The following is a 23,305-nucleotide window of genomic DNA, read 5'->3' on the forward strand; positions in this document are numbered from 1 at the left end:
ACATAATCAGACAATCAACCAAACAACCAATATCACTCTATCTATGTATAGTTTAATCATCTCCAGTTTATGCACATGTGCTGTCCAGTGGTCCGAAGTCTTGTAGTAAGCAGTAGTGCTCTACAGTGAGAGTGTGTAGCATATCCCTCTTCAGACGGTCTTCACACAACCTTCCAAGGGGCAAAAAAGGTCAATCAGCCCATACAGCCATTAACCAATATCAAATTGTGCCCCTCCCAGGCCCCCCTGTCTCTGCAGGTCACCCAGCTATGCTTTCTGTGGCGCCTCCTCCAGCTTCAGTTCCAGCACCCATGGCTGGTCCTCCAGCCCCGCCACCACCACCGGGTCCACCGCCCCCAATGGCCGTGCCCCCACCCATGCCCCCTCCACTGCCTACTGGTGGAGGGCCTCCTGGGGGCCCGCCCGGGGCCCAGCACCAACCCTCAGGGCTGGCTGCAGCACTGGCTGGAGCCAAACTACGTAAAGTACATAGGGTGAGCCTCCATGGCTGAAAGCTCAGGAGATGTAGATCCAGTCCTTCTGGTTTTACGTTATCAGTAGTTAATTACTGAAGCTTTGTTATGTGTGTGTTTAATGGGGGAGGACGGGGTAAAGAGACAAAAGAGCGTTCTCAGTCCCAAAGCCTCCAAAGCAAAAAAACTGCAACCCCTTTTTTTTATAATGTGTTCTTCAGGATGAGAGCAGTCCGCCCGGGTCTAGTGGCAAAAGTGACTCCAACCGGTCTAGTGGAGGCAGTGGAGGTGGTGGGGAGGGACTGATGCAGGAGATGAATGCCTTACTAGCTCGCAGGTACAACAGCTACACAAACACACACACACCCGTCACCTCTCCCTTGAATAATCATGCAGAGAAACATGAGAAAATACCTGTTCTGTCAGCCGTTTATCACATTTCATAACTAACATTTTCATTTTTTTCTTCCTGGTTCTGCCTCACTTACTGAAAATGTTTCTCAAAAAAAGGAAATAAGCTGTTTTACGAGTATTACTTGTGCCAATTCCTGAACTATTTGTATGTGTGTCTCACTGTTTGCTCATGTACTTATTTCCCTCCTCTCATAGACGGAAAGCTTCAGAGAAACCTGATGAAGTAAGTCTGTTGGAGAGATTGACATTTTAGGGAAATGTTAGTGTTAGATAAGAAGATTGCTCCCACTGTCGTATCTGTCTGTTGAATATGAGCCTGCAGCTCATTAGCTTAGCTTAGCATAATGACTAGAAGCAGGGGCCTGGCTTTGTCTAGAGGTAACATAACATGGGGGGTCAGGTGCCTGAACTCTTTGAAATTGTGCCCGGTCAAGAAATAGTTTGGCACCAAACATAAAAACACAAAAAACAGAATAAATGTATTTCCCAAAATGTGAACTATTCCTCTAAAAAGTGACAGATTTCCTATTGTGCAGTGATGATTAATTTTTCTCTCTCTTACAGGACGACTCTAGTGGTAGAGGGCCAGGTCAGCAGAACTCAACAGGTACAAAACAACCCTCTCACCTGATTATTGTATAACCAAGATGCATCTATCCCATAAAACTACACATTTTAAGACATCTTCTGCTCTGTAATAAAGCTCACTATTTCAGAGTTGCTTGAAGTTATTAGGGTCCGGGCAGCTAAGCTGCCAGGACACTATTGTAATCCTAGGTATTCTTCTTCTTCTTTCTTCTTCTGAGGAAATCATACTTCCCATGGGTGAAAACTCACCAAACTTTGCACAAACGTCCAGTCCCATGCCAGATATCCTCAGCTGTAAACTCAAGCCAATAGTCCTGATGGTGGCGCTACAGCAAACGTCTAAAGTTCAAAACTTTGAAAATTCATAACAAATCAACCATATGTGCTACAACTTCACAACTTTCACCAAACTGTAGCCCCAATACTGAAGAAACGTTTGTACACTTAAACCTATTAAAAATTGTGAAGTTCATCACTCTGTTTTTTTCAAAAACTGTAAAACTTCTTAAACCTATCTCCTCCCGCAATTTTTGCTCAATTGACACCAAACTTGATACAGAGCATCTTCAGGCTGTCCTACACAAACTGTTTCTCAGATTTTTGATTTATCAAAAATTGAGCCTACCGTGCATCAACATGTTTGACTGTAAACAGTACTGTAAACATATACATGCAAATTCTTGCTAAATAAATCTTCAATGTTCATGAAAAAAAGACAANTTTGTGAAGCTACACATGAATTGTCACTGACTAATTAGATCAGTGAGGTAGAAATTGATTCTTAGTCTCAGAGGTTGTGAGTTCAAGCCTCAGCTGATTCAAAAGGCAGATTGTGTTGCTAAATTCCTAAATGTCTTCCAATTCTTCTGCTTGTTGCTCAGAATCGCCTAAAAATGCCTGGACCCGACCCATCGCTGCACAGCAGCTATAATGTTATTTATTCTTTCCTCTTTGCCAGATGCTGTGAAGAAGCCATGGGAACGATCCAACTCTGCAGAAAAGTCTTCACTGGTGTCCAGGTCTGTAGATAAGAGGAGGAGGAGTTTAAGGAGTGCAGTCTGAATATTAAACAGCAAACCTCAGGCAGTAACCACAGGGATTTCAGCATGAATCTCATTTTGTTGCACTGCAGGCACTGGTTGGAGCAACAGAACTTAAATATTGAATGACCAAGAATTGTCTAAACTGTGGTTATGTTTAGCAAAAACTTTCAACAGCACATAATCTTTAAATATGTAGTGTATAATGTTAATTAGTTTATCCTTCTGTGTTGCAGAGTGAGACCCATCGGCAGCACTAGTGAATCAGACACAGAATTTGACAGGATGAAACAGGTTGGTTTCATCAATATCATCAGCAGTTTATCACAGTAAAGGATTTTATGGGTCTTGTATGTTGTAGATTAATGATTTACACACCCTGTGTTATTGAACTCACAAGCAGGTTTTTTTTAACAGGAAATTTTGGATGAAGTTGTACGTGAGTTGCATAAAGTGAAGGATGAAATCATTAATGGTAAGCAGTGCAGTGTTTGTGAAGTTCATTGGTATCCTGGAGCACAAAGCATGTTTAATCTTTAAGCTTTTCCACTCACTAGTTTTTATGGAAGCACATTTCCACCAGTGTGATGAAAAAAAAAATATCCTGTAAGTCATTATAATGAGAAACTCTCTCAAACTGGTGTGTAACTATCTCAAAATAATGACTGACTTATCTCCAAATAATGAAAAACTTTATCAAATATTGACTTGGTATCTCAAAAAATGTTAACCTTCCTAAAAATAATAACTTGGTATCTAAAAAAAAAAATAGATAATGACGTATCATCTCAAAATAATGACAAACTTTATTGAATCTCAAATAAAGACTTAGTATCTAAAAATAATGACTTAGTATCTTAAGATAATGGAAAACATTCTTAAAAATAATTACTTAGTGTCCAAATAATGAAAAACACCCTCAAAATAATGACTAAGTATATCAAAATAATGAGAAACTTTATCAATAAAATGACGTGGTATCTCAAATAAAGACTTAGTATCTCAAAATAATGACTTAGTATCTCTCAAAATAATGACTTAGTATCCAAAATAGCGACTTAGTATTTCGAAGTTATGAGAATCTTTCTCAAAATACTGACATAGTATCTTAAAATAATGAACTATTATCTTGAAATAATGACTAGCATCTGAAAAAATGACTTAATAATTTGAATTAATGACTTAGTATCTTGAAATAATGACGTAGTATCTCAAAATAATTACATAGCATCTCAAAATAATGACTTAGTATTGAAATAATGACATAGCATCTCAAAATAATGGCTTAGTATCTCGAAATAATGACATAGCATCTCAAAATAATGACATAGCATCTCAAAATAATGACTTAGTATCTCCAAATGACATAGCATCTCGAAATAATGACATAGCATCTGAAAATAATGACTTGGTATCTCGAAATAATGACTTAGTATCTTGAAATAATGACTTAGTATCTTGAAATAATGACTTAGTATCCCAAAATAATGAGAATCTTTCTCAAAATAATGACTTAGTATCTCGGAATAATGACATAATATCTCGAAATGATGACATAGCATCTCAAAATAATGACTTAGCATCTCAAAATAATGACATGGCATCACAAAATAATGACTTAGTATCTTGAAATAATGACTTAGTATCCCAAAATAATGAGAATCTTTCTCAAAATAATGACTTAGCATCTCGAAATAATGACATAACATCTCAAAATGATGACATAGCATCTCAAAATAATGACTTAGTATCTCAAAATAATGACATTGTATCTTGAAATAATGACATGGTATTTTGATTTCTCATTATTTTTGGATATTAAGTAAATATTTTGAGAAAGCTTCTCATTGTTTCAAGAAGGTTTCTGACAGCAATGACTTACAGGATCTTTTTTCCACACTGGCAGTAGTGAGCTCCAGTAAGTTTTTACTACTCCCTGGCAGTAAATATTTATGATCTTGAGTAAAATCCTCAAACTTAAAAAAAAACTTGTGACATCATTGATAATCTTTTGTAATTCTGTTTTTTCCACACATTTGATACAAACAGAATACATGACCAGCAAAGTATGATGCTGAAAGTTGTTGCTGCTGAAATCTTGACTCTCTGAAATGCGTTCTTTATTCTTGCAGCCATCAGACAAGAAATTGGCAGAATCAGTACATCCTAATCTCATGTGAGCAACAGTAGGAGGAGAGCAAGAGGAGGAGCTGGAGGAGGATGGACATGCAGATGCACAGACACGAGGACCAGGGGAATGTTCTCTCAATGTTTCTGTGACCTCGCGACGCCACTGATGCAAGTTGCAGAGATGTTGTGCCAACATTTGAGTCTGCTGGACAGCGAAAATGGAAGAAAGAGACAGAGAGAAGGGGTTAATGAGACAGAGGAGCAGGAGAAACAGAAGGATTAAGAAAGTTTAAAGGACAGACGAACTCAAACAGAGGATGAAAAGTATGCTGAAAGATGAATTGAGGGATGGAGGAAGGACATTCGTGCTGAGTTTGGTATTGTGGTCCTCTCTGTGCACCTATAGACTCAGTCAGCCCGGTGTTGCAACTCTTTGTTCTCTGTTCAGTCCAAGTCTTAAGAAGAAAATATTTTTGTTTTCTAAGTTTTTACTGTTTTATTATTTAAAAACTGTGGTGATAATGATGATGCTGTTGATGACAATGAGTATTTTATTGATATTATAGAAGGAGAAAGGAATCTTGCACACCATTTATGTCAGCCTTTTATATTTTCTATTATTATTTTTTGTTTAGTTTATCCCTAACTATTTCATAATAACAAGCACAATATGGGCATAATGGTGCTGCAGACTCACCTGCCCTCAACTGGCGTATTTAAAAAAACAAACAAAAAAAAAACAGGCTTTTTCTGACCTTGTTCATACTGGTGTTGTGTGTCTAACCTTTTCTCTCCAGAGATGTTAGAAAATTAATGTTTGAACCACAATTAGCCACTTAAATTACCTCTTTCCTCCACATCCGAGACTTAAAAACATCGCAAATGAGCAATTATTCTATTTTTTGGCAATTAATAAAATAACACACAGTAACAGTCTGCTGTACAACTCCAGTGTGATCGAGGAACACGTTTCTCTTTACCTGTTCAGATGTGCGAGATCATTGAAACTTGGGGATCATTCACAAAACAGGCCGATAACTGTAAATGTGCCACCTGGTTTTACCTAGATATAAAACAATGTAGTACTATCTATTAGCCATCCTATGCTTTGTGAACCTCCCAAGTATGCATGAACCCCCCACCCCCATCTCTATGAATTAGTTTTTTTATTTGGTTTGAAAAAAAAAAAAATACAAACGGTGGTACATTTATTATAGTGGTTTGTTTCCATGAAGGTTCCCCTTTCTGCATAAGAGATGTTGAATTTGATAATGGTAGCAATGTGAAAAAAAATGAAGGGGGGTTGCTCTGGCAATATGCAAATCTTACCTAGATAAGAATGTGCAGAAAGTGAATGGTAGGCCAATGTGATGGTAGCTAAATGTGTCTTTGAAGGAAGGATTTGGTTGAATATCGGTTGTTGCATTCTATCCACTCTGTCCGCTCTCAACTACGTTCTGATTTAAAAGCTGGAAGTAAATTCATTCAAACAAAAACAACCATCTGCCATCTATGCATTATCCTGCTCTGTGTGTGTGTGTGTGTTCTGTTTGTTGTGCACAGTTTACACCTAAAGGGGATAATTTAATGGTTTTTAAAGGAATACTTCACCCTCCAAATGACCACATCTATGCTCTCTTCAAAGCCAGACTCCTTTGACACAGTCATTTTACCCTGCTGAACTCGAGCAAAGATCCTGACGGCACATCAAGTGGAAGCATCCATTCTTCGGGTGCTGACACTGCTGAAACATTTAGTTCATTAATCAATTACAGAAAATTAATTGACAACAATTTGATCGAGCACAAATGCCCGTCATCCCTGGTTCCAGGCTCTGCTTCAGTTTCTGTTTTATATCATTCTAAACTGAACATCTTTCCACTTTTGGACGTTTGGTTGGACAAAACAAGGAATCTGAAGACGTCACCTTGAGCTGTGTCAAAGTGTGATTTGCATTTTTTCCTTTTTTGCTATTTTCCATAAGTGTGGACTAGTTTATTGTGTTATGTGTGGCTTTGTTGAGTCCAAACACATTTTAAAACACCTTAGTCAAACAACAATGCTGCTTTCACATGCTTCTCAGATGGTCCCAAATCCTGAGTAGGGAAGTTGTTCATCCGACCTCATGTGTTTGTAAACTTTTAAGCCGTAATGTGGACAACAGTGATGCTACAAAGGGGATGTGTTGTATTCTATTGCTAAGAGTGTTTTAAAAAACACATTTATTACAGTTTGAAGCTTTGTATATTTGATTTTGTCCCAGTCTCTGCACAAGCACATCCCCTAAAACCACTAAAGTATTGCTTTATCTGATTTGTTATCAGGGTTAATGCTGATAAATAACTTTTCTAATCTAGGTCACTTTATGTGAAGAGCAACTAAGGCTTACAACCTACCAGGCTATCGCATACCAAATTATATAAGCAAATATTGATATGCAATGCATGAATTAATTAAAAGTTTCTTATATCTTATGTTTTTGTGTAAAATGAACTTGGCAAGTCATGTACCAAAATTTTCACCAACTTTCTGTGTTGTTCTGACTTGAGTAGGCGTTCTTTTGAATTTCCTTAGTTGGGAACTCGTTTTTCCGCATATTCTGACACCACATGAATGCAGTGTTACACAATCATCCCAACTGACCAATCAATTCATCAAGAATGTTCTCTATTTCTGGATTTTGTGTTCCCAGTGGAGGTATGCCAGAGTTTACTTCACACACGGTGAGAGATGTATACACAAATGGTCTTTTATGGGTGAAGTATTCCCTTAAATCAGTGGTTACCAACTGGTCTCAGCCACGGGGTCCAGACTTATGGGGTCAGACCAGTCTCATAATGAATGAACTCACACAGGGTTTTTCATGAATGCACATGTTCTGGTTCGCAGTTGTATTTCGGACACACTAATGCACACGATCTGTTTCGCAAATGTACACGCCCTGGTTCACAAATATAATTTTTATGCAAACTTGCAATATAAATTCGCAAATGCACACGATCTGTTTCGCAAATGCACATGCTCTGGTTCACAAATAGAATTTTTATACAAACTTGTAATATAAATTCGCAAATGCACACGATCTGCTTCACAAATATTTTGAGGCACACTTGTAATATAAACTCACAGATCATGCGAATCGCTGAATGTGCATTTACAAACTGCTTCTCATTTGTGAACCTCTCTACATTTGTGAGAGAAATCTGTGTGGTGAATTTTTAGACTCCCCTGATGTCACACTTTTAAACCAATCGCAGAGCTACTGAACTACTGTTTGCAGTGTTCAAACAAGACACGCAAGACTGAAACGGTGGAAGAGACATGGATCAATCTCAACCTGTAAGTAACACATTTATCTTATTATCCCCTCGTTGTAAATCATGCAATGTTATTGAATTATAATGAGTTGAAGCATTCTGCTTAGCCAAGTAACATGTTTGAATGAAAGTGTGGAGAAAATGTAAGGAGTCATATGATTGGCTGAAAGCGAACACACCTGATTGACTGATGAATCTGTCAATCAGAATGATAAATTTGATTGACAGATTTATCAGCCAATGGTGACGTTCGTTGACCTGTTGACAGATTTATCAGCCAATGGTGACGTTCGTTGACCTGCGACATCAGGGGAGTCTCAAAATTCAACACACAGATTTCTCTCACAAATGTAGAGAGGTTCACAAATGAGAAGCAGTTTGTAAATGCACATTCAGCGATTCGCATGATCTGTGAATTTATATTACAAGTGTGCCTCAAAATAATATTTGTGTAGCAGAGCGTGTGCATTTCCGAATTTATATTACAAGTTTGCATAAACATTAAATTTGTGAACCAGAGCGTGTGCCTTTGCGAAACAGATCGTGTGCATTAGTGAGTCCGAAATACAACTGCAAACCAGAGCATGTGCATTCCTGAAAAACCTTGCGTGAGTTCATTCATTATGAGACTGATCTGACCCCATACTACAGACTTCTCCTTAGCCATTAGTTCAAAGTCCACACAGATTAATACACTTGGCAACATACTTGTGTTTAGCCATGTTGTTGAGCTAGTTTGCTGTCTCTGTTAAGTAGCTATCAGTTAGTCACTCACTCTATTGCAGGAAACGGCAACAGGAAGCCCTCTAAAATAAAAAGGTTTGTGCAGGAAATTCACTGTACTTCAAAATAAAGTGTCCATTCAGAATGGACCCATGACCCACCAGTTGGGAACCACTGCTTCAAATAATATAAAAAGAGCTCACATCTGGTCACCACAAAACAGACAAAGTAATATTCTTTATAGTAGCTTATAGCATCATCTTATATCTTTTACATTCATTTAAATAGAAGCAACAGAGATCACGTTTATCAATCATAACACATAGATTAAGTTGTACATACAGCTGGACAACGTTACAGAAACACCATTCAATACAATAACTCTGTGGTAAATATTAATTTTGTAAAGCTTGTTGCTTATTTGTCTTTTGCAATTCATAAGTGTTGATTTGCTGTAGTGTGTGGAGGACCAGTGGTCACAAGAAGACTCTAACACTAAGTAACATGAAATGAGTTAATTCACCAAACATGAGACTCGAGTCTGGATTTTGCATCATAAGGTGTTTCTATTATTTTGTCCACTCCGTGTAGATGTAATCAAAGCAGTCTACAGCACGATGGAGCAGCGTACAAGCAGAATGGGGCGTCACTGAAGACAAGGCTCCTCTTACTGGAAGGTAAATTTCAATGCTCATTTTCCCCTCAGCACTGTTCTGCACAAATTAAATTAGGTAATCCAAGAGGTCTCGTGTGCCTCGATTCTCACATTCAGAAATATAGAAGACATAATGCTTGTAGGCAGGAAAGGGACACCACAGAGTTAGTGACATCTCTGTAAAATCTCATGAGAATGTTTGTGACCTTTATCCTATAGAAATGAGGATTTCTTACATCTGTTTAAATATTAGCTTTTTATCATTGTGCCCTTCTCAGTGCCTCCTGGATACAAGGAAATGTCATCACTGTGTCACGACGATGAACCTTCTGTTTGTAGCAGGAATAGAAGCATGAATAAATAGTAGGGTAAGGAGACCATGTAGCTGTATCTGAATTATCTTACATTTTCCATGAACCGTGTATGTATGCAGCTGAAATGAGCACATCATGCACTGGACTGATTAAAGATGTTAGAACATTTACTCACTGTGACATGAGAGAAAAACACATTTAAACTGGAAAATGTAATAATATTTTATAGGCTAGTGGTCCATAGATTTTTTTATTAAACAACTGAAATTCACATTCCCGTTAAAAGGGAAACATAATATGATCGATCCGCAGATCTATCCCTGCTTGTTAAGCTTGTACTCCCGTTTGATTCTGGCGTAGGGGCCGATGCTGTCGTCGAACACAAAGTCCCATAATACCCGGATCCAAGAAGTGTGTTGAGGGAGGGAGTCGTAAAACTCTGCTGCGATTTGCTTGACCTGCCAATAAAAAAAAAACACAAATCGAGTGAGAATGAGAGCTTCTAAAAACAAATAAGGATTTGAATTGTACATCAAATATATATTCATGACATCTAGACTGCAGTTGTAAATTGTCGGAAGCACCTCAGAGACTCAGAGGTCTAATTCACAGAGTTCCCACAAATTTTTACCAATTCATTTTCAAAACTTTTCCTTAATATTTTACCTATTTCCTGTTTTTCTCCTTATGTGACAGCACAAAATGTGTATCACGGGATGAGAGTGACCCACCCTAACACTAATTTCTCATTTGTAATGCAAGGAACTTATTCTGCGTAAAGTTAGTCATGTTTTGGGATTTTTATGAACAAATTTTAAACAACAGCACAAACAATGATTATTCAAAATGTTCTCTTAATTCCAAACCATTTCCAGGCCTGGAAAACAGTTTTTCTAATGTCATAACTCTTACAGGGATTTCATGACTGTGGAAACCCTGATTTCAACATAGCACCTTATTTAACTACAAAAATCAGATACAGACACAGAATCAGACATTTCACTGTTTGTTCAAACCATTCAAACACAACGCACAGTTTGTTTTCAACAAAAAAAAAAACATCCTAAAATGAATCACTTAATAGTTCAAAAAAAATGATTATCTAAAAGTATTCCTTATATTCTACATTCTGTAAGCCCTCACTCATCACTTTACGCTTTATTCCAGGGCTGGTCGGCCATCTTTGACCTTTCGTGAGTTCAGTCACTGGTATTTCTTCATTTCTAAAGTCATACTGGGTAAACTCCCTTTGTACATTTGTACTTTGATTGAACAGAGATCTGATTGTAGCCACAGTCTGAGATCTCAAGATTTAGTTTTATTGTCTAGTTCCTAGTGCTCGGACTGAGCTGGGAAACTACATGAATTGGTCTCTCCGCCTGATTTTATAGCTCTCATAAGTAAAAGGATGAATGACTCGGTAGGTTCTTGACATTGGGTGTAGGTCTTCTTATATTTCTACATGTTACTGTATATCTTTTATGTATTTTATTGTGTTGTTGTTTGGCTGTAACTTTTCGTGTGCTGCTGTCTTGGCCAGGTTTCCTTTATAAAAGAGATCGATGATCTCAACGGGACATACCTGGTTAAAAATGGGTTACATAAAATAAAATAAAATCTCTGTTAGAACAAAAATAGCTCATAAACTAAAGAACTGTCAAACAAGCTGTCAGCTGTGCCAAAAGTTTGGTATCTCACTTTGAGATATTATCATGCTTTTGTGGTGCTAGACAGGTGGCAGTAAGCAGTTACAACATCTGACCTCTCACATGATAAATGTTTGCAGTTGATAGGAAAATGTCACAAGTGGAATCTGCTGATACCCTTTATGTTTAGAATCTAAAATACAAAAGAGGCCTCTCTTATCTGCCCACACCCAGAGGTGATGCAACTCAACTATCCTCATTCACTACAACCAAACTAATAATAGTCTTGGAAATGATGACTCACCTGAGGTAGTTTACTGCCAGGTATGCTGGGGAAGTCATGGTGCTCCATGTGATACCCAACATTGAAGGTGATCATGTTCAGCGGTCCATAGTAAGAATATGTCTCGTGTCCCTTCAGAAACATGTAATGCTCAGCTATGAAATGTCCAGAGATAGGATGCAGTCCCATACACAGGATCGAACCTGCAATCAGGTAAACAATGGGCTTCAGGCCCCATAGATAGTAGATAATTAAGTCTGCTGTGAGCTGAACAACTGCGTTAAGGATCTCTAGCTGACCCACTGGCTTAGGATTGACCACCAATGGGCGAAGGGCGTAGAAGAAGGGCTGGAGGAAGAGCCAGAGGACTTTCCTGGCTGGGGTGCAGAAGAACCATCCTTCTATGTCTGTAGGGATGTCGACATCCAGCTGGTCGCCACCCAGATACCGATGATGGTCGATGTGGTACTTCTTAAAGGAGGCAGAGTAAGGCAAGCCGATCGGCAGGTTGGCCCACATGGCAAACCAGCGGTTCCACTTCGCCAGCTTGTTGCCAAAGGCCACGTTGTGAGAGATGTCGTGGATAGCCAGAGTCAGGGAGTGGTTGATGCAGCCTCCAAAGGCGTAAGCCCAGAAGATGACCCACTTCCAGGAGAGGTCGTGGACCAGGTAGCAGGCCAGGAACTGCGTCAGGACCATGCCTGATACCACCCACTTCAGCTGGGGGTCCGGACCCATCAGAGACTTGATCTCTGGATATTTGGCTGAGGAGAGAAGCAGACAGATAAAGGGATGGGTGGGGATGTGGACAGAGATAAGTAGGGCTTGTGTTGGCAAGAATCGATTGCTGTCATGATACAGATATTGTAGGTCAGTACGTCAGTAAGGCGATATAATGCGACTTTTAAAAAGATCTAATATTAGAAAAACCATCAAGGCTAGCATTGTGTGCTTTATGACTGCCAGTGTCATGGGCCTGTGTTATTTGTGTTTCTGCTGGCGGTACATTGTTACGTTGGAGTATGATAATATGAATCAAGATTCTGTTATTGCATTGCCTGTTTCTTGACTTAAATCTTTTCAGAGACATATTTTAGTGTACTGTTTAGCTGTAAAATGAGAACTTTTGACTGGATGGTGGGCAGTGCTTCGTACTTCAGTTGACTGTTTCCAACATAGCAACTGGTTCACAAACTTTCTCATTTTACAGCTAAACAGTACACTAAAATGCGTTTCTGACAACATTTGAAGAGAGAAATAGGCAATGCAGCAACAGAATCTTGAGTCATATTTGATCAGCGCTGCCTAGTTTGACAATTTGACAGCAGTGATGATGATCAATCAATCAATCAATCAATCAATTTTATTTATAAAGCCCAATATCACAAATCACAATTTGCCTCACAGGGCTTTACAGCATACGACATCCCTCTGTCCTTATGACCCTCGCAGCGGATAAGGAAAAACTCCCCAAAAAAACCCCTTTAACGGGGAAAAAAAACGGTAGAAACCTCAGGAAGAGCAACTGAGGAGGGATCCCTCTTCCAGGACGGACAGACGTGCAATAGATGTACAGAACAGATCAACATAATAAATTAACAGTAATCCATGAGCAGTGACTGACATGATTGACAACTGCGTCAAAAACTTCTCAGCTCTAATTGGTTGTTTTCAGTAGGAAGAGGAAAAGGGACAAGATTTTTTTCACCAACTATCTGTCTTATGCACTTCTTTCCAACTAAAGTGAGTTTCAGCAAATATGACACAATGTTATTTTTATAAAGATTTAGGGGAAACAAAAGGTATAGGGAGTTGAAAAGCAGAAGACAGTTAAGGGAACCTTAAGTAAAAAAGGAAATAAGGGATTAGGGGAGTAGTTCAAGGGGAGGGGAAGAAGTAACGGATTCCTTTCATTTTTCTAAACATATATAATTACGTAGGAGTTAAAGAAAGGTAAATGTCAGTCATGATTCCAGCAGGGACAGCTGTTAAGCATGATTCATTCACTCTCATTTTCCAAAGCTTGATCACAACTTATCACTGTGTAAAACTGTGACACTATGGAACGTAAAGTACACAATCGAGCATGTTGTATGGTTCCAGCCCTCCTCCTGGGACGGGCCTGCTGACAAAAGTCATGTTTAATTGGCAGAGGTGTTGTTTTGCTGAGGGACATGAAACTGAGGGAGCTACAAGGGAGTGGTTCAAAAACATTCACTGTTAGAAAAAGAGCTACGTTTAGTCCGTTTGACATTTACAACATAACAGACTCATTCGGACATACAGATTCTGGTTTGTTACACCGGCCACACCCTACAGCCTAACTAACACAGGGGTTAAAAAGCGTATCCCATCATGCATTAAATGAAAGATAGCCATGCACCATCAGATGATTGCTCATGCAAATCTGGCCTGCTTCTTTGTGTTCAGCTCACTTGTGTAGTGGCTTTATCCAAATAGGGCTCACCCTGGTAACTAACAATGGTTTCAGTGGCATTTCTCCTGCATGTAGGTCTCCCCTTTACTGACCAAACCAGCCTTATTTTGTTAATGTTTAGCCAACAGAAATTCCCTACTGCCCTCTCATGTTCCCTCATTTCTATAATAATTTATCAAGACACCTCCTATACAGTCCCTTTTTATCTACTGTATGATTTGAACTCATTTAAAAAGTGTGTCATTTGCTCATGCTATGTACAGTCATGTTTATGGGCTATACATCCTCAAAGGTTGGCGTTGTCGCCCACCCAAAGGGCAAAAAGTTAAATCAATAACCAGACATCATAAAAGGCATTGCTTGAACTGCTTAAGGCGGTCGGGCAGAACATGCCGTACAGCCAACATTGGGTTTTAACCTCACCATAACAGAGAGTCAAGTCATTTCATTTGTGGACACATACTTAACCTATATAAGGTTTAAGCCTCAAGTTTCAACAATAGTTTTTGTCAGATTTAACTGCATGCTACAAGTCAAAATGAAACTTAAATTGTACATATTTATTTCAGTTCTTTGCCTGATATCAGAAAGAATTGTTGACCCAAACTCACTGGAGTGGGCAGATTCAAAGGTCTGGATCCAAGCTAAATAAATTTTCTGGTACTGCTAAAAGTGATCAACCATCAGACAGCATCACAATCATCCCTCATCCATGTGACCTCTACTGTAATAGTAATAATTGCAAGTTTATGACATGCAAGCTGAGCCACAACAGACTGCAGACATGCCTTACTGGCCGTTCAATACAACATAAAACCACTTGTCAACCAATGATAATGTAAAGGAAGTGAGGCTCACTGACCCCTGACACCCACGCCCCTCTGCCTCTCCCATAGGTGAGGGGCAGGGGATAATTAAAAGAAAACACACTTTAATAATTCAAGGCACAGTAGTGTCAACCTGTCACCTTCTAGATGTGCTTCTTTCACACCAGAGCAACCATGCGTGACAAAGCCAAGATCGAGTGTACATCAACAGGTTTAGATCTCGTTTATCTAAACTGTTTTTAATGGATTTGGATAGTAAATCAGATGACCGAAGCTGGCTGCACGCGATACAGATTTGGTGAGAAAATAAGAAGGATCATATGTATAACACACAGTTTAGACTCTTGCTTTAATCAACTACAGACATGGTTTATTGAGGCAGTTTGTTAAATAAAGGTTACTCTGCCAGATCCCCCGACTCTCACTAAGCTTGTCTCCTCACATGCACATAGCATTGCATTTTGTCATGAGCAGGGAATGTGTCTTGTTACCTTGCAAGACTGGAGGCATTGTCAGCTACACCTGCTATCAATATGTTGCTATTGTCTCCCAAATTAGAGAAAAAGATGGCTGTGAGGGAGGATGGTTTACAAAAAGAGTAGGTGGTGGCCTGTAGTAGATTTTACACTACATAATGATTTTTGCTCTCTGTCTCATGGGGGATAAAATAAGTGTATTTGCTGGTGATACTCACACCCCCTCTGAGAGCGTTTGGTTACAGAAAATACTGTAAATTATGCAGTTTGGATTTTGAGTCAAATGCAAGAGAAAAATGTGAGAAACCCACATAAATGTAAATGATTTAAAGTCACATTTTTAAGTCAAGTCAAGTTTATTTCTATAGCACATTAAAAACAACTTCAGTTGACCAAAGTACTGTACAGGCTATGCATGTAAATACATATAAACAAATATAAATAAAATAAATATAAACATCCCTCTCTAAAACACATGGTAAAAAATTTTAACGATTTTTTTAAATTAATTTTTGTTTTTTATTAATACTGTAAACTGTGCAGGGAGTTAAATGATATTTCTACTTGTGCCTAAAATAATCCTTTAACTCCCATCAGCATGTCAATGAGTGACTCACAGTCTAATTCTGTTTATCTTGTCAGTTTCTGCGTTTCCCCTGCATCCATTGTGGTCTGATAGCTCGTTAAGCAACAGCTTGTAAACAGGTTTAACCGGCTACGATTTTAGAGAAAAAACGGTTGTAGTCAGGAAAAAACACAAACGCACCAGGTTGTTACACAAACTATCAAAGAATAAACAAGAAGCCTTTTTATTTCTTATAATTTCTTACCCAGGATTTCTTTTCTTCTTGAAGTGTGCGGCTGGTCATTGTAGACCCATTCAAAGTCGCCTCTTCCACCTGTCTTCCCCATGACTCTCCTTTCTGTGTCTGAGGCACACAGCTCTGTGGCGTTATGTGTGTCATCAAGCCCTCACAGTATCGGGGCACACCCACTTACACAGGTTGCAGGCTGCAGGTGTGAAGTTTGATCATAAGCTCCTCCCCCCCCCCGAGCTGAGGAGGGAGGGACGGTGGTTGTGCACCTGCTGAAATGTATGCAACCGTCCCCAGAATGCAAACAACTTCCCCCATACAGTATATCAGCTGACACACCTGTAATGATACCACTGTATGTTTATAGGGATGATGTAGGAATGGTCACTGGTATTAGTCCTGACAAACTGCTGAAACTGTTGTTCATGCCCTGTCACATGTCATATGTAGAATGTAGTAAATGCTTATTTTGCATTTTTATTATGTAACACATGAACATGTTAAACACCAGTGAAAGTATATATAGGTGATGCCAAGCATAATATAGAACCAAAACCACAAATATGCTGACATTTCCAAATATATTTATTTACACCTTAAATTTTGCAATGCACACACACACAAATATATATATATAACTTGAATTGCTGCAATAATTGTGCTGACTGACACTTCAAAAGATGCTTAATTTGTCCCCAGTACTTGCTGTAAAAAAGAAAAAAAGGCAGTTTTTCTCAAGCTATGCACTAATATTGCTTTTTTTGTCAGTTGTACTCTTATATTGAAGCTATATGATCTTCATATATAAGGACAGTGCTGGACCTAGCAAATTATATATATAACGTATCTATCTATCTATCTATCTATCTATCTATAAGGTTACTTTTGAAATGTAATAAGTTTCAATTAGCTAGTTACCCTGTTAAAGAATATAATAATATAATTAATATTAAGTAAAATAAAGTAATATAAAAAATAAAATACAAAAAAATAATAAACAAAGTCATTACTGCACAGCAATAGATAGATAGATAGATAGATAGATAGATAGATAGATAGATATGTAGGCTAATGTTCGAGTAGTGCAATAGTGTTAGTAGTGTTGTTTTTTCAAGCAAAAAAAAATTATAAACATTTGTTGGTTACAGGTTTTGAAATGCCATAATTTGCTGCTTTTTTCTGTTGAATATTTTTTTATAATTAATAAATGAATAAATTGCAAGTCAGACAAAACCAGAAATGTGAATATGTCACCTGGCCTTTTGGGAATCATGATTTTCAGATTTCATTGACCAAGCAATTAATCAAATAAACAAATAAATAAGTAATCAGCATATTATTCAGTATTTAAAATGATTATTATAAGCAACCTCAGTTTGCAATTACATATTAAGTGGAACTAATACAGAAGCTCAAAAGTTGTTCAAGAAGGCTGCTTTTACATTAGTTTGAGTTGTGAGAGATGATACTTGAAATCATTATTATATGTTGTGATTAATACGACCATAAGTAAAAAAAATAATAATAATAAAATAAATAATAATAAAAAAAATCTTATAAATCAATGATTACATATAAACATTGATGTCAGTATCTTTCCAGGCATGATTTAGAGTCTGCAGAAATAAGATGCTGCAGGTAATGTTAAAGGTCTACATTTGAACGGGACTTTTTTGTCCAAATCTCGCGAGACTCAAAACTGGAGCATTGTGGCGGCGAGAGTACAGCAGTGTAGAGTTGTTGTCGGAGAGGGAGGAGGAAGGCTGAGTGGAGACAGGAGGGAAAGAGAGTGCAAAAATATAGCATATAAGCAGGAGGAAATACAACATTGATCATGGCGTCGGGGGACACCCTGTACATTGAGACGGACGGGTCAGAAATGCCGGCGGAAATAGTGGAGCTGCATGAAATAGAAGTAGAGACAATCGAGACAACAGTTGTTGGAGACGACGGTGAACACCAGCCCATGATCGCCTTACAGCCTCTTGACACGGATGATCCAAACTCGATTCACCCGCACCAAGAGGTGATTCTGGTGCAAACACGAGAAGAGGTGGTGGGTGAGGATGACTCTGAACTGCACACGGATGATGGCTTTGAGGACCAAATCCTCATCCCAGTACCTGCCGTGGAGGAGGACTATATCGAACAGACTCTGGTTACTGTCGCCGGGAAAAGCTCGTCGACAGGCCGGATGAAGAGGGCTGGAAGCGGAAAGAAATCGGGCAAAAAGAGCTACCTGAGCGGGGGAGAAATGGGCAGGAAATGGGAGCAGAAGCAGGTCCAGATAAAGACTCTGGAGGGGGAGTTTTCAGTGACTATGTGGGCATCGGGTAAGTTCAGAGTCCTGAGTGAATTCTTTCAAGCTGGCCCCTCGCTTTGTTCTCAGCGTGTGTGGCCGGTGACAGGGCCCAGTTGGGGCCTTGTCCTCCGCTAAAGTAGGAACTATTTCCCAACTCCGAGCCACTTAAAATCCATTTGAAATGTTTTTGTTTTTATGGGAAGCCATGTTTTATGTGTCGATGGGCGCCGCCATATTTCCCCGGTCTAGAAAGTATGGCGGCCCGAAAAAATGGCGTTTATTTGGCCGACGAAGATGGCGGCGAGAGTGGGAGCGAGTGCAGCTGGCTCCGCTAGGCCGCTGTGGCGCAGTTCAGTTCAACGGCAGCGCTGGTGGTGCCTTCAGGAACCCCTCATAATTTACACTGCCGAGGCTTTAGACACACCACGTATGTTTGTATGGTTCAAGCGAACTAGTTCCTATTTCCAAAGTAGTTCTCTGTTTGCTAGTGCTGTGCATCAGCCATGGAAAAGATATTAATTTCAAACGAGTTGTAACATTATACCAATTTTTATAATTATCTAGTGGCTATGTAAAACATTATATTTAAACGATGACATTTTTTTAAATAAAAACATAATTAAAAGGCAAGGTTAAGACAAGTGTGTGCATTCATGTGCTTAACTATTAGCATTCTGCATTTAAAAAAGGTGAAATAGATTTTTTTGAATCCCATATTTCCCTCTGTGTTAATTTTAAAAAGCACAGTAGCATATTTGGTGGTTATGTCTTCAACATATGTTTGGTAAATGCACACCTTCCAGCCAAAGTCTGTATTTCCTGTCATATGTTTCCATTAGTAGTAAATAAGTAATAGACTGGAACAAAATACTTTGAAGGCTGGGGTGATGTCATAAAGGTTTAGCTCTAGATAGCTTAAATCAATTCTTTCCACATGTTCTGCTACTGTCTTATCAACACCTACCTATCTATCTGTCCCTCACATTCAGATGACAAGAAGGACATTGACCACGAGGAGCAAATCACTGGTGAAAACTCTCCTCCAGATTATTCTGAATACATGACAGGGAAGAAGCTTCCTCCAGGAGGCATCCCAGGCATTGACCTCTCAGACCCCAAACAGCTGGCAGAGTTTGCACGGTAAGTAGGCTGGCTGTGCCATGATAAATATAGTATTCAGACAACAGTTTTCAAACGTTTGCCTCACTTAAAAGGAACATAATTTTTTTTAAAAACTGAGGGTGTGAAAGAAATAAAGCAATTCATATTTTTAACCAACATATGCTGCTCAGTTTATTTGCAGTGCTGTGTTGAAAGCAGTATGTAAGTAAATACACAGGAGGCCTGGTCCATTAAACATTCAAATTTTAATTTTACCATGAGTTTTGTTTGTTATGTTTCTAAAGTAAACATGTCTTAGTGCTTGTCTGTTTCAGGAGTGCAGTGGCTGAGTAAAAACTCTGTAATAGGGGTTCTCAAAGTTTTAATTGAGCCAGCATATGATTCAGGGCTCTAGAGGAAAACCGCACCCATGGGGTGCTACTAGTTGTCATTTCTAATCTGATGGATTTGGTAGTGGGGCGCAGTTTGAAGCAGTAGCTGTGAAGTGTATTAAATATAAGCTATTGAATGTGAAATTATTGATGGATGATAGAGGTATAATGTATTAATTTCAGGTCATGTGAAGGGGCTGCACAAAATGTTTTTGAGGGCCACCATTGGCCTGTGGGGTGCACTTTGAGAAAAATAACGTACTGTACTATACTCTTCATTTTTATGACTAATTTATGAGATACTATAGTGTTATATACTATAATAGGCCATTTTAAAGATTTTTTTATGGGGCATACTAATGATTTTGTTATGATTTATTTATCTATATATATATTTATTTATTTATTGGCATACTATACAATGGTTTTTAAAATATTTTTATGCCATGCTATACTGAGATATTTTTACACCACTTTTTATGACATTCTGTGTGACATACTATACTATGACTTTTTTGATTTTTTTTTTTTATGTCAAACTGTACTATATTTTTTATGCCATACTAAACAATGGCTTATTTTATCTTATTTTTATGATATGTTTAAGCTATACTATACTGTGAATTTTATATGGCATTTTTATAGCATACTACGACATTTTTGTGACATACTATGATTTGACTTTTCTAGTGATATTTTTATGCCATATTATACTATGGGGGTTTTAATGATATTTTGACTACTGATACATACCATACCATGACATTTTTATATTTTTTTATGCCATACAATACTATGACTTTTTTTAAATTATATTTTTCTGCCATATTATGCTATGACCTTTGATGAAATTTTATGCCCACCATTTTATGACATTTAATTTATACTGTGCTTTTTTTTACGGCATTTTTTGTAGCATACTATGATTTTTTTTTATGACATTTGATGCCTTACCATACTATGACTATGAGTTTTTTAATGATAATTTTATGCCATACTATACTACGACTTTTTTAATGACATTTTGATGCGTTACTATACTATGACTGTTTTTAATGAAATTTTTATGGTATATTATACTATAATCGTTTTGTAACATGACCTTTCTATGACTTTGCTATGACATACTATACTGCAGTTTCTTCTGGCATACTATAATAATGGGACTACTTTTATTTCTGTTGCAGAATGAAGCCAAGAAAAGTGAAAGAAGACGACGCACCTAGGACGATAGCCTGTCCACACAAAGTGAGTGAAGTGTTCTGTTTATTACACCACTTTATACCTTTTTGTGCAAAAGAGGAAGGTTAACGTACATACATGACCAGATGCTTACTCAGTTGTATGTTATGTCTTTAGTATCGGCTTTACCCAACTGAGACATGCTTGTGTTTATTACAGTGGTATGAAGAGCTGACATTCAGTCGCTCCGGCTACACTGTAAACATGAGTATTTCCTGAGTGATTGGCTTCATCTTGTCTCTCTCTTCCACAGGGATGTACCAAGATGTTCAGGGACAACTCAGCGATGAGAAAGCACTTGCATACCCACGGGCCCCGTGTGCACGTCTGCGCAGAGTGCGGCAAAGCCTTCGTAGAAAGTTCAAAACTGAAGAGGCATCAACTCGTACACACAGGAGAGAAACCTTTCCAGGTCAGTTCCTTCACACTGTTTTTCTTCCTCTGGAGAAAGCTGCATAATTTTACTTTGCTTTATTAGGGGAAGGAACATTAAAATTTGAATGTATATACAGAAATGTAAACTGACTTTGTGTAAGAATAAGTATAGGCAAACCTTGCTGTGTCATGTTAAATGTCAGCAGTTGAAATGATATTAGTTAATCTGTGATCCAGGCTGAGTCGTGCAGCAATGTTAACTCCATTTCTCTCATCTGCAGTGCACATTTGAGGGCTGTGGCAAGCGGTTCTCTCTGGACTTTAACCTGCGCACACATGTGCGTATTCACACTGGAGACCGCCCGTATGTGTGCCCCTTTGACGGCTGCAACAAAAAATTTGCCCAGTCAACCAACCTGAAGTCTCACATCCTCACACACGCCAAAGCCAAAAACAACCAGTGAAAAGACGATGTGAGCATACACTGGAGGACTCGACCTGTATCTCTGCTCCTTGACAGACAAACTTGTGTCCCGTGGCCTGCTTTGTTGTGAGATAAGAAGTCCCCTTTGTATCATCTCTAGATGAAAGGCTTTTGAGAAGCGACCTTTTCTCAGACTTTTTGATAAACTTATGGAGGTTTGAACAATGAACTCGTGAGAACCCCGACCCCCTCAGGCCTCCTACCCTCCTTTGGCGCTACCTGGATGGAACAATTTATGCTTTCTTCTTGTGAAGATGTTGATTCATGGATCTACACCTAAAATGTATTTATACCTTCACACAGCCAGTTAAATACGTTTTTGCAATAGATGTCAAATTTGCATCAATCCTCAGAAATGATACCTTTTCAATTTTGTACTTTCCCCCAAGTGTGCATATTGTACACTGTTTGACATAAGCTCTGTGGTAATGTATGTAGTAAGACTGTCCCTGTAGCTCCTCTTGGGTTTCACAGTTTGTTTTACCTCTCCTTTTCCCTTTCACGTGAGTGTGTTTCGAGGGGGATTGGGTGGTCTTTGCATATTTTCATTTTGTACAAGGCAATATCAGAATCATGTAGATAATAGCCATGTGATTTTCAATATTGATCACTGATTAAACTGTTTTTCCCCCTTGCACTACCAACACAGAAGTGTCATTTGTCCTCTCACAATTAAACGCAACCTTAAGTAACAGGTTTAAAATGTTATTCAGCTGTATTTTAGTAGTGGTAAGTCATTTCGAGAGCACCTGTGGTGACATAACTGGGATATGGACTCATTTATTTTCAGAAATATTGTATATTTTTAGACAAGAATGTAACATTTTTAAACAAATCTGAGCCCATGGAGTCAGTGGATCTGTTCTTGATATTAACCTCACAATTTATTAACTAATGAAATGAAAGTGTTTAAAAGGTAGATGTAGCATCATATTTACAGTTAAATGTTGATAGAATGTGTCATCGATATTTAAGGTTGCCTCAGCAGTTAAATAATAGCTGATAAATTATTTCAATTTTCATTTCCTTGTTTGATAACATGTAGAAGGACAAGAATAAGAAATGAAACAAATTCTGGTCTATTTGTTCATTTTATTTTTCAGCACACTGCATATACATTATAAAACTTCAACTGAGCAGCTTGAAAGTAGTATCTTACACAGCTGGTTAATTGTTTAACAATGTTTTAATCACACTGAACATTGTTTCTGTCTGACATGACACAAAGGCACAAGGGACTCCAGCAACAATGTAAAAAAAAATTGCATTGC

At 38.3% G+C, this 23,305-nt stretch overlaps 3 protein-coding genes across 6 annotated transcripts in view; 2 read left to right on the forward strand and 1 right to left on the reverse strand.

Moving 5' to 3' along the window:
• Window positions 1-6,144, forward strand: part of evla (Enah/Vasp-like a) — a 61,154-nt gene extending 55,010 nt beyond the window's left edge. For all 4 annotated transcript variants that reach the window (XM_050061536.1, XM_050061535.1, XM_050061534.1 and 1 more), the window contains 8 exons: window positions 241-494; window positions 695-810; window positions 1,083-1,110; window positions 1,452-1,494; window positions 2,434-2,494; window positions 2,752-2,809; window positions 2,933-2,990; window positions 4,648-6,144. In XM_050061536.1, coding sequence (XP_049917493.1) covers window positions 241-494; window positions 695-810; window positions 1,083-1,110; window positions 1,452-1,494; window positions 2,434-2,494; window positions 2,752-2,809; window positions 2,933-2,990; window positions 4,648-4,685 — 656 coding nt within the window. In that variant the 3' untranslated portion in view covers window positions 4,686-6,144. The remainder of the gene's footprint in view (window positions 1-240; window positions 495-694; window positions 811-1,082; window positions 1,111-1,451; window positions 1,495-2,433; window positions 2,495-2,751; window positions 2,810-2,932; window positions 2,991-4,647) is intronic.
• Window positions 6,145-8,902: 2,758 nt separating this feature from the next.
• degs2 (delta(4)-desaturase, sphingolipid 2) lies at window positions 8,903-16,309 on the reverse strand. The gene is made up of 3 exons (XM_050061538.1): window positions 16,154-16,309; window positions 11,605-12,347; window positions 8,903-10,112 (listed from the first exon to the last, which is right to left on the reverse strand). The coding sequence occupies exons 1-3, from the start codon at window positions 16,233-16,235 to the stop codon at window positions 9,969-9,971; spliced, it is 969 nt and encodes a 322-aa protein (XP_049917495.1). The 5' UTR covers window positions 16,236-16,309; the 3' UTR covers window positions 8,903-9,968.
• A 1,542-nt stretch (window positions 16,310-17,851) lies between these two features.
• On the forward strand, window positions 17,852-22,676 carry yy1a (YY1 transcription factor a). Its single transcript, XM_050061929.1, has 5 exons — window positions 17,852-18,471; window positions 19,430-19,580; window positions 21,121-21,181; window positions 21,429-21,587; window positions 21,832-22,676. Exons 1-5 carry the CDS (start codon window positions 17,973-17,975, stop codon window positions 22,012-22,014), a joined length of 1,053 nt encoding a protein of 350 aa, XP_049917886.1. The 5' UTR covers window positions 17,852-17,972; the 3' UTR covers window positions 22,015-22,676.
• Window positions 22,677-23,305: the final 629 nt, after the last annotated feature.

The sequence above is a fragment of the Epinephelus moara genome, chromosome 14 (genome assembly GCF_006386435.1).
Source record: "Epinephelus moara isolate mb chromosome 14, YSFRI_EMoa_1.0, whole genome shotgun sequence".
NCBI lineage: Eukaryota > Metazoa > Chordata > Actinopteri > Perciformes > Serranidae > Epinephelus > Epinephelus moara.

Bases quoted from the DNA above. Each gene is read 5' to 3' on its own strand.
- degs2 (XM_050061538.1), bottom strand. From the start codon at position 16,235: ATGGGGAAGACAGGTGGAAGAGGCGACTTTGAATGGGTCTACAATGAC. The intron at 12,348-16,153 runs GTAAGAAATTAT...TTCTCTCCTCAG, and splicing joins AAGAAGAAAAGAAATCCTGG to CCAAATATCCAGAGATCAAG. The intron at 10,113-11,604 runs GTGAGTCATCAT...TTTTATTGGCAG, and splicing joins CTGGCAGTAAACTACCTCAG to GTCAAGCAAATCGCAGCAGA.
- yy1a (XM_050061929.1), top strand. From the start codon at position 17,973: ATGGCGTCGGGGGACACCCTGTACATTGAGACGGACGGGTCAGAAATG. The intron at 18,472-19,429 runs GTAAGTTCAGAG...CCTCACATTCAG, and splicing joins AGTGACTATGTGGGCATCGG to ATGACAAGAAGGACATTGAC. The intron at 21,588-21,831 runs GTCAGTTCCTTC...TCTCATCTGCAG, and splicing joins CAGGAGAGAAACCTTTCCAG to TGCACATTTGAGGGCTGTGG.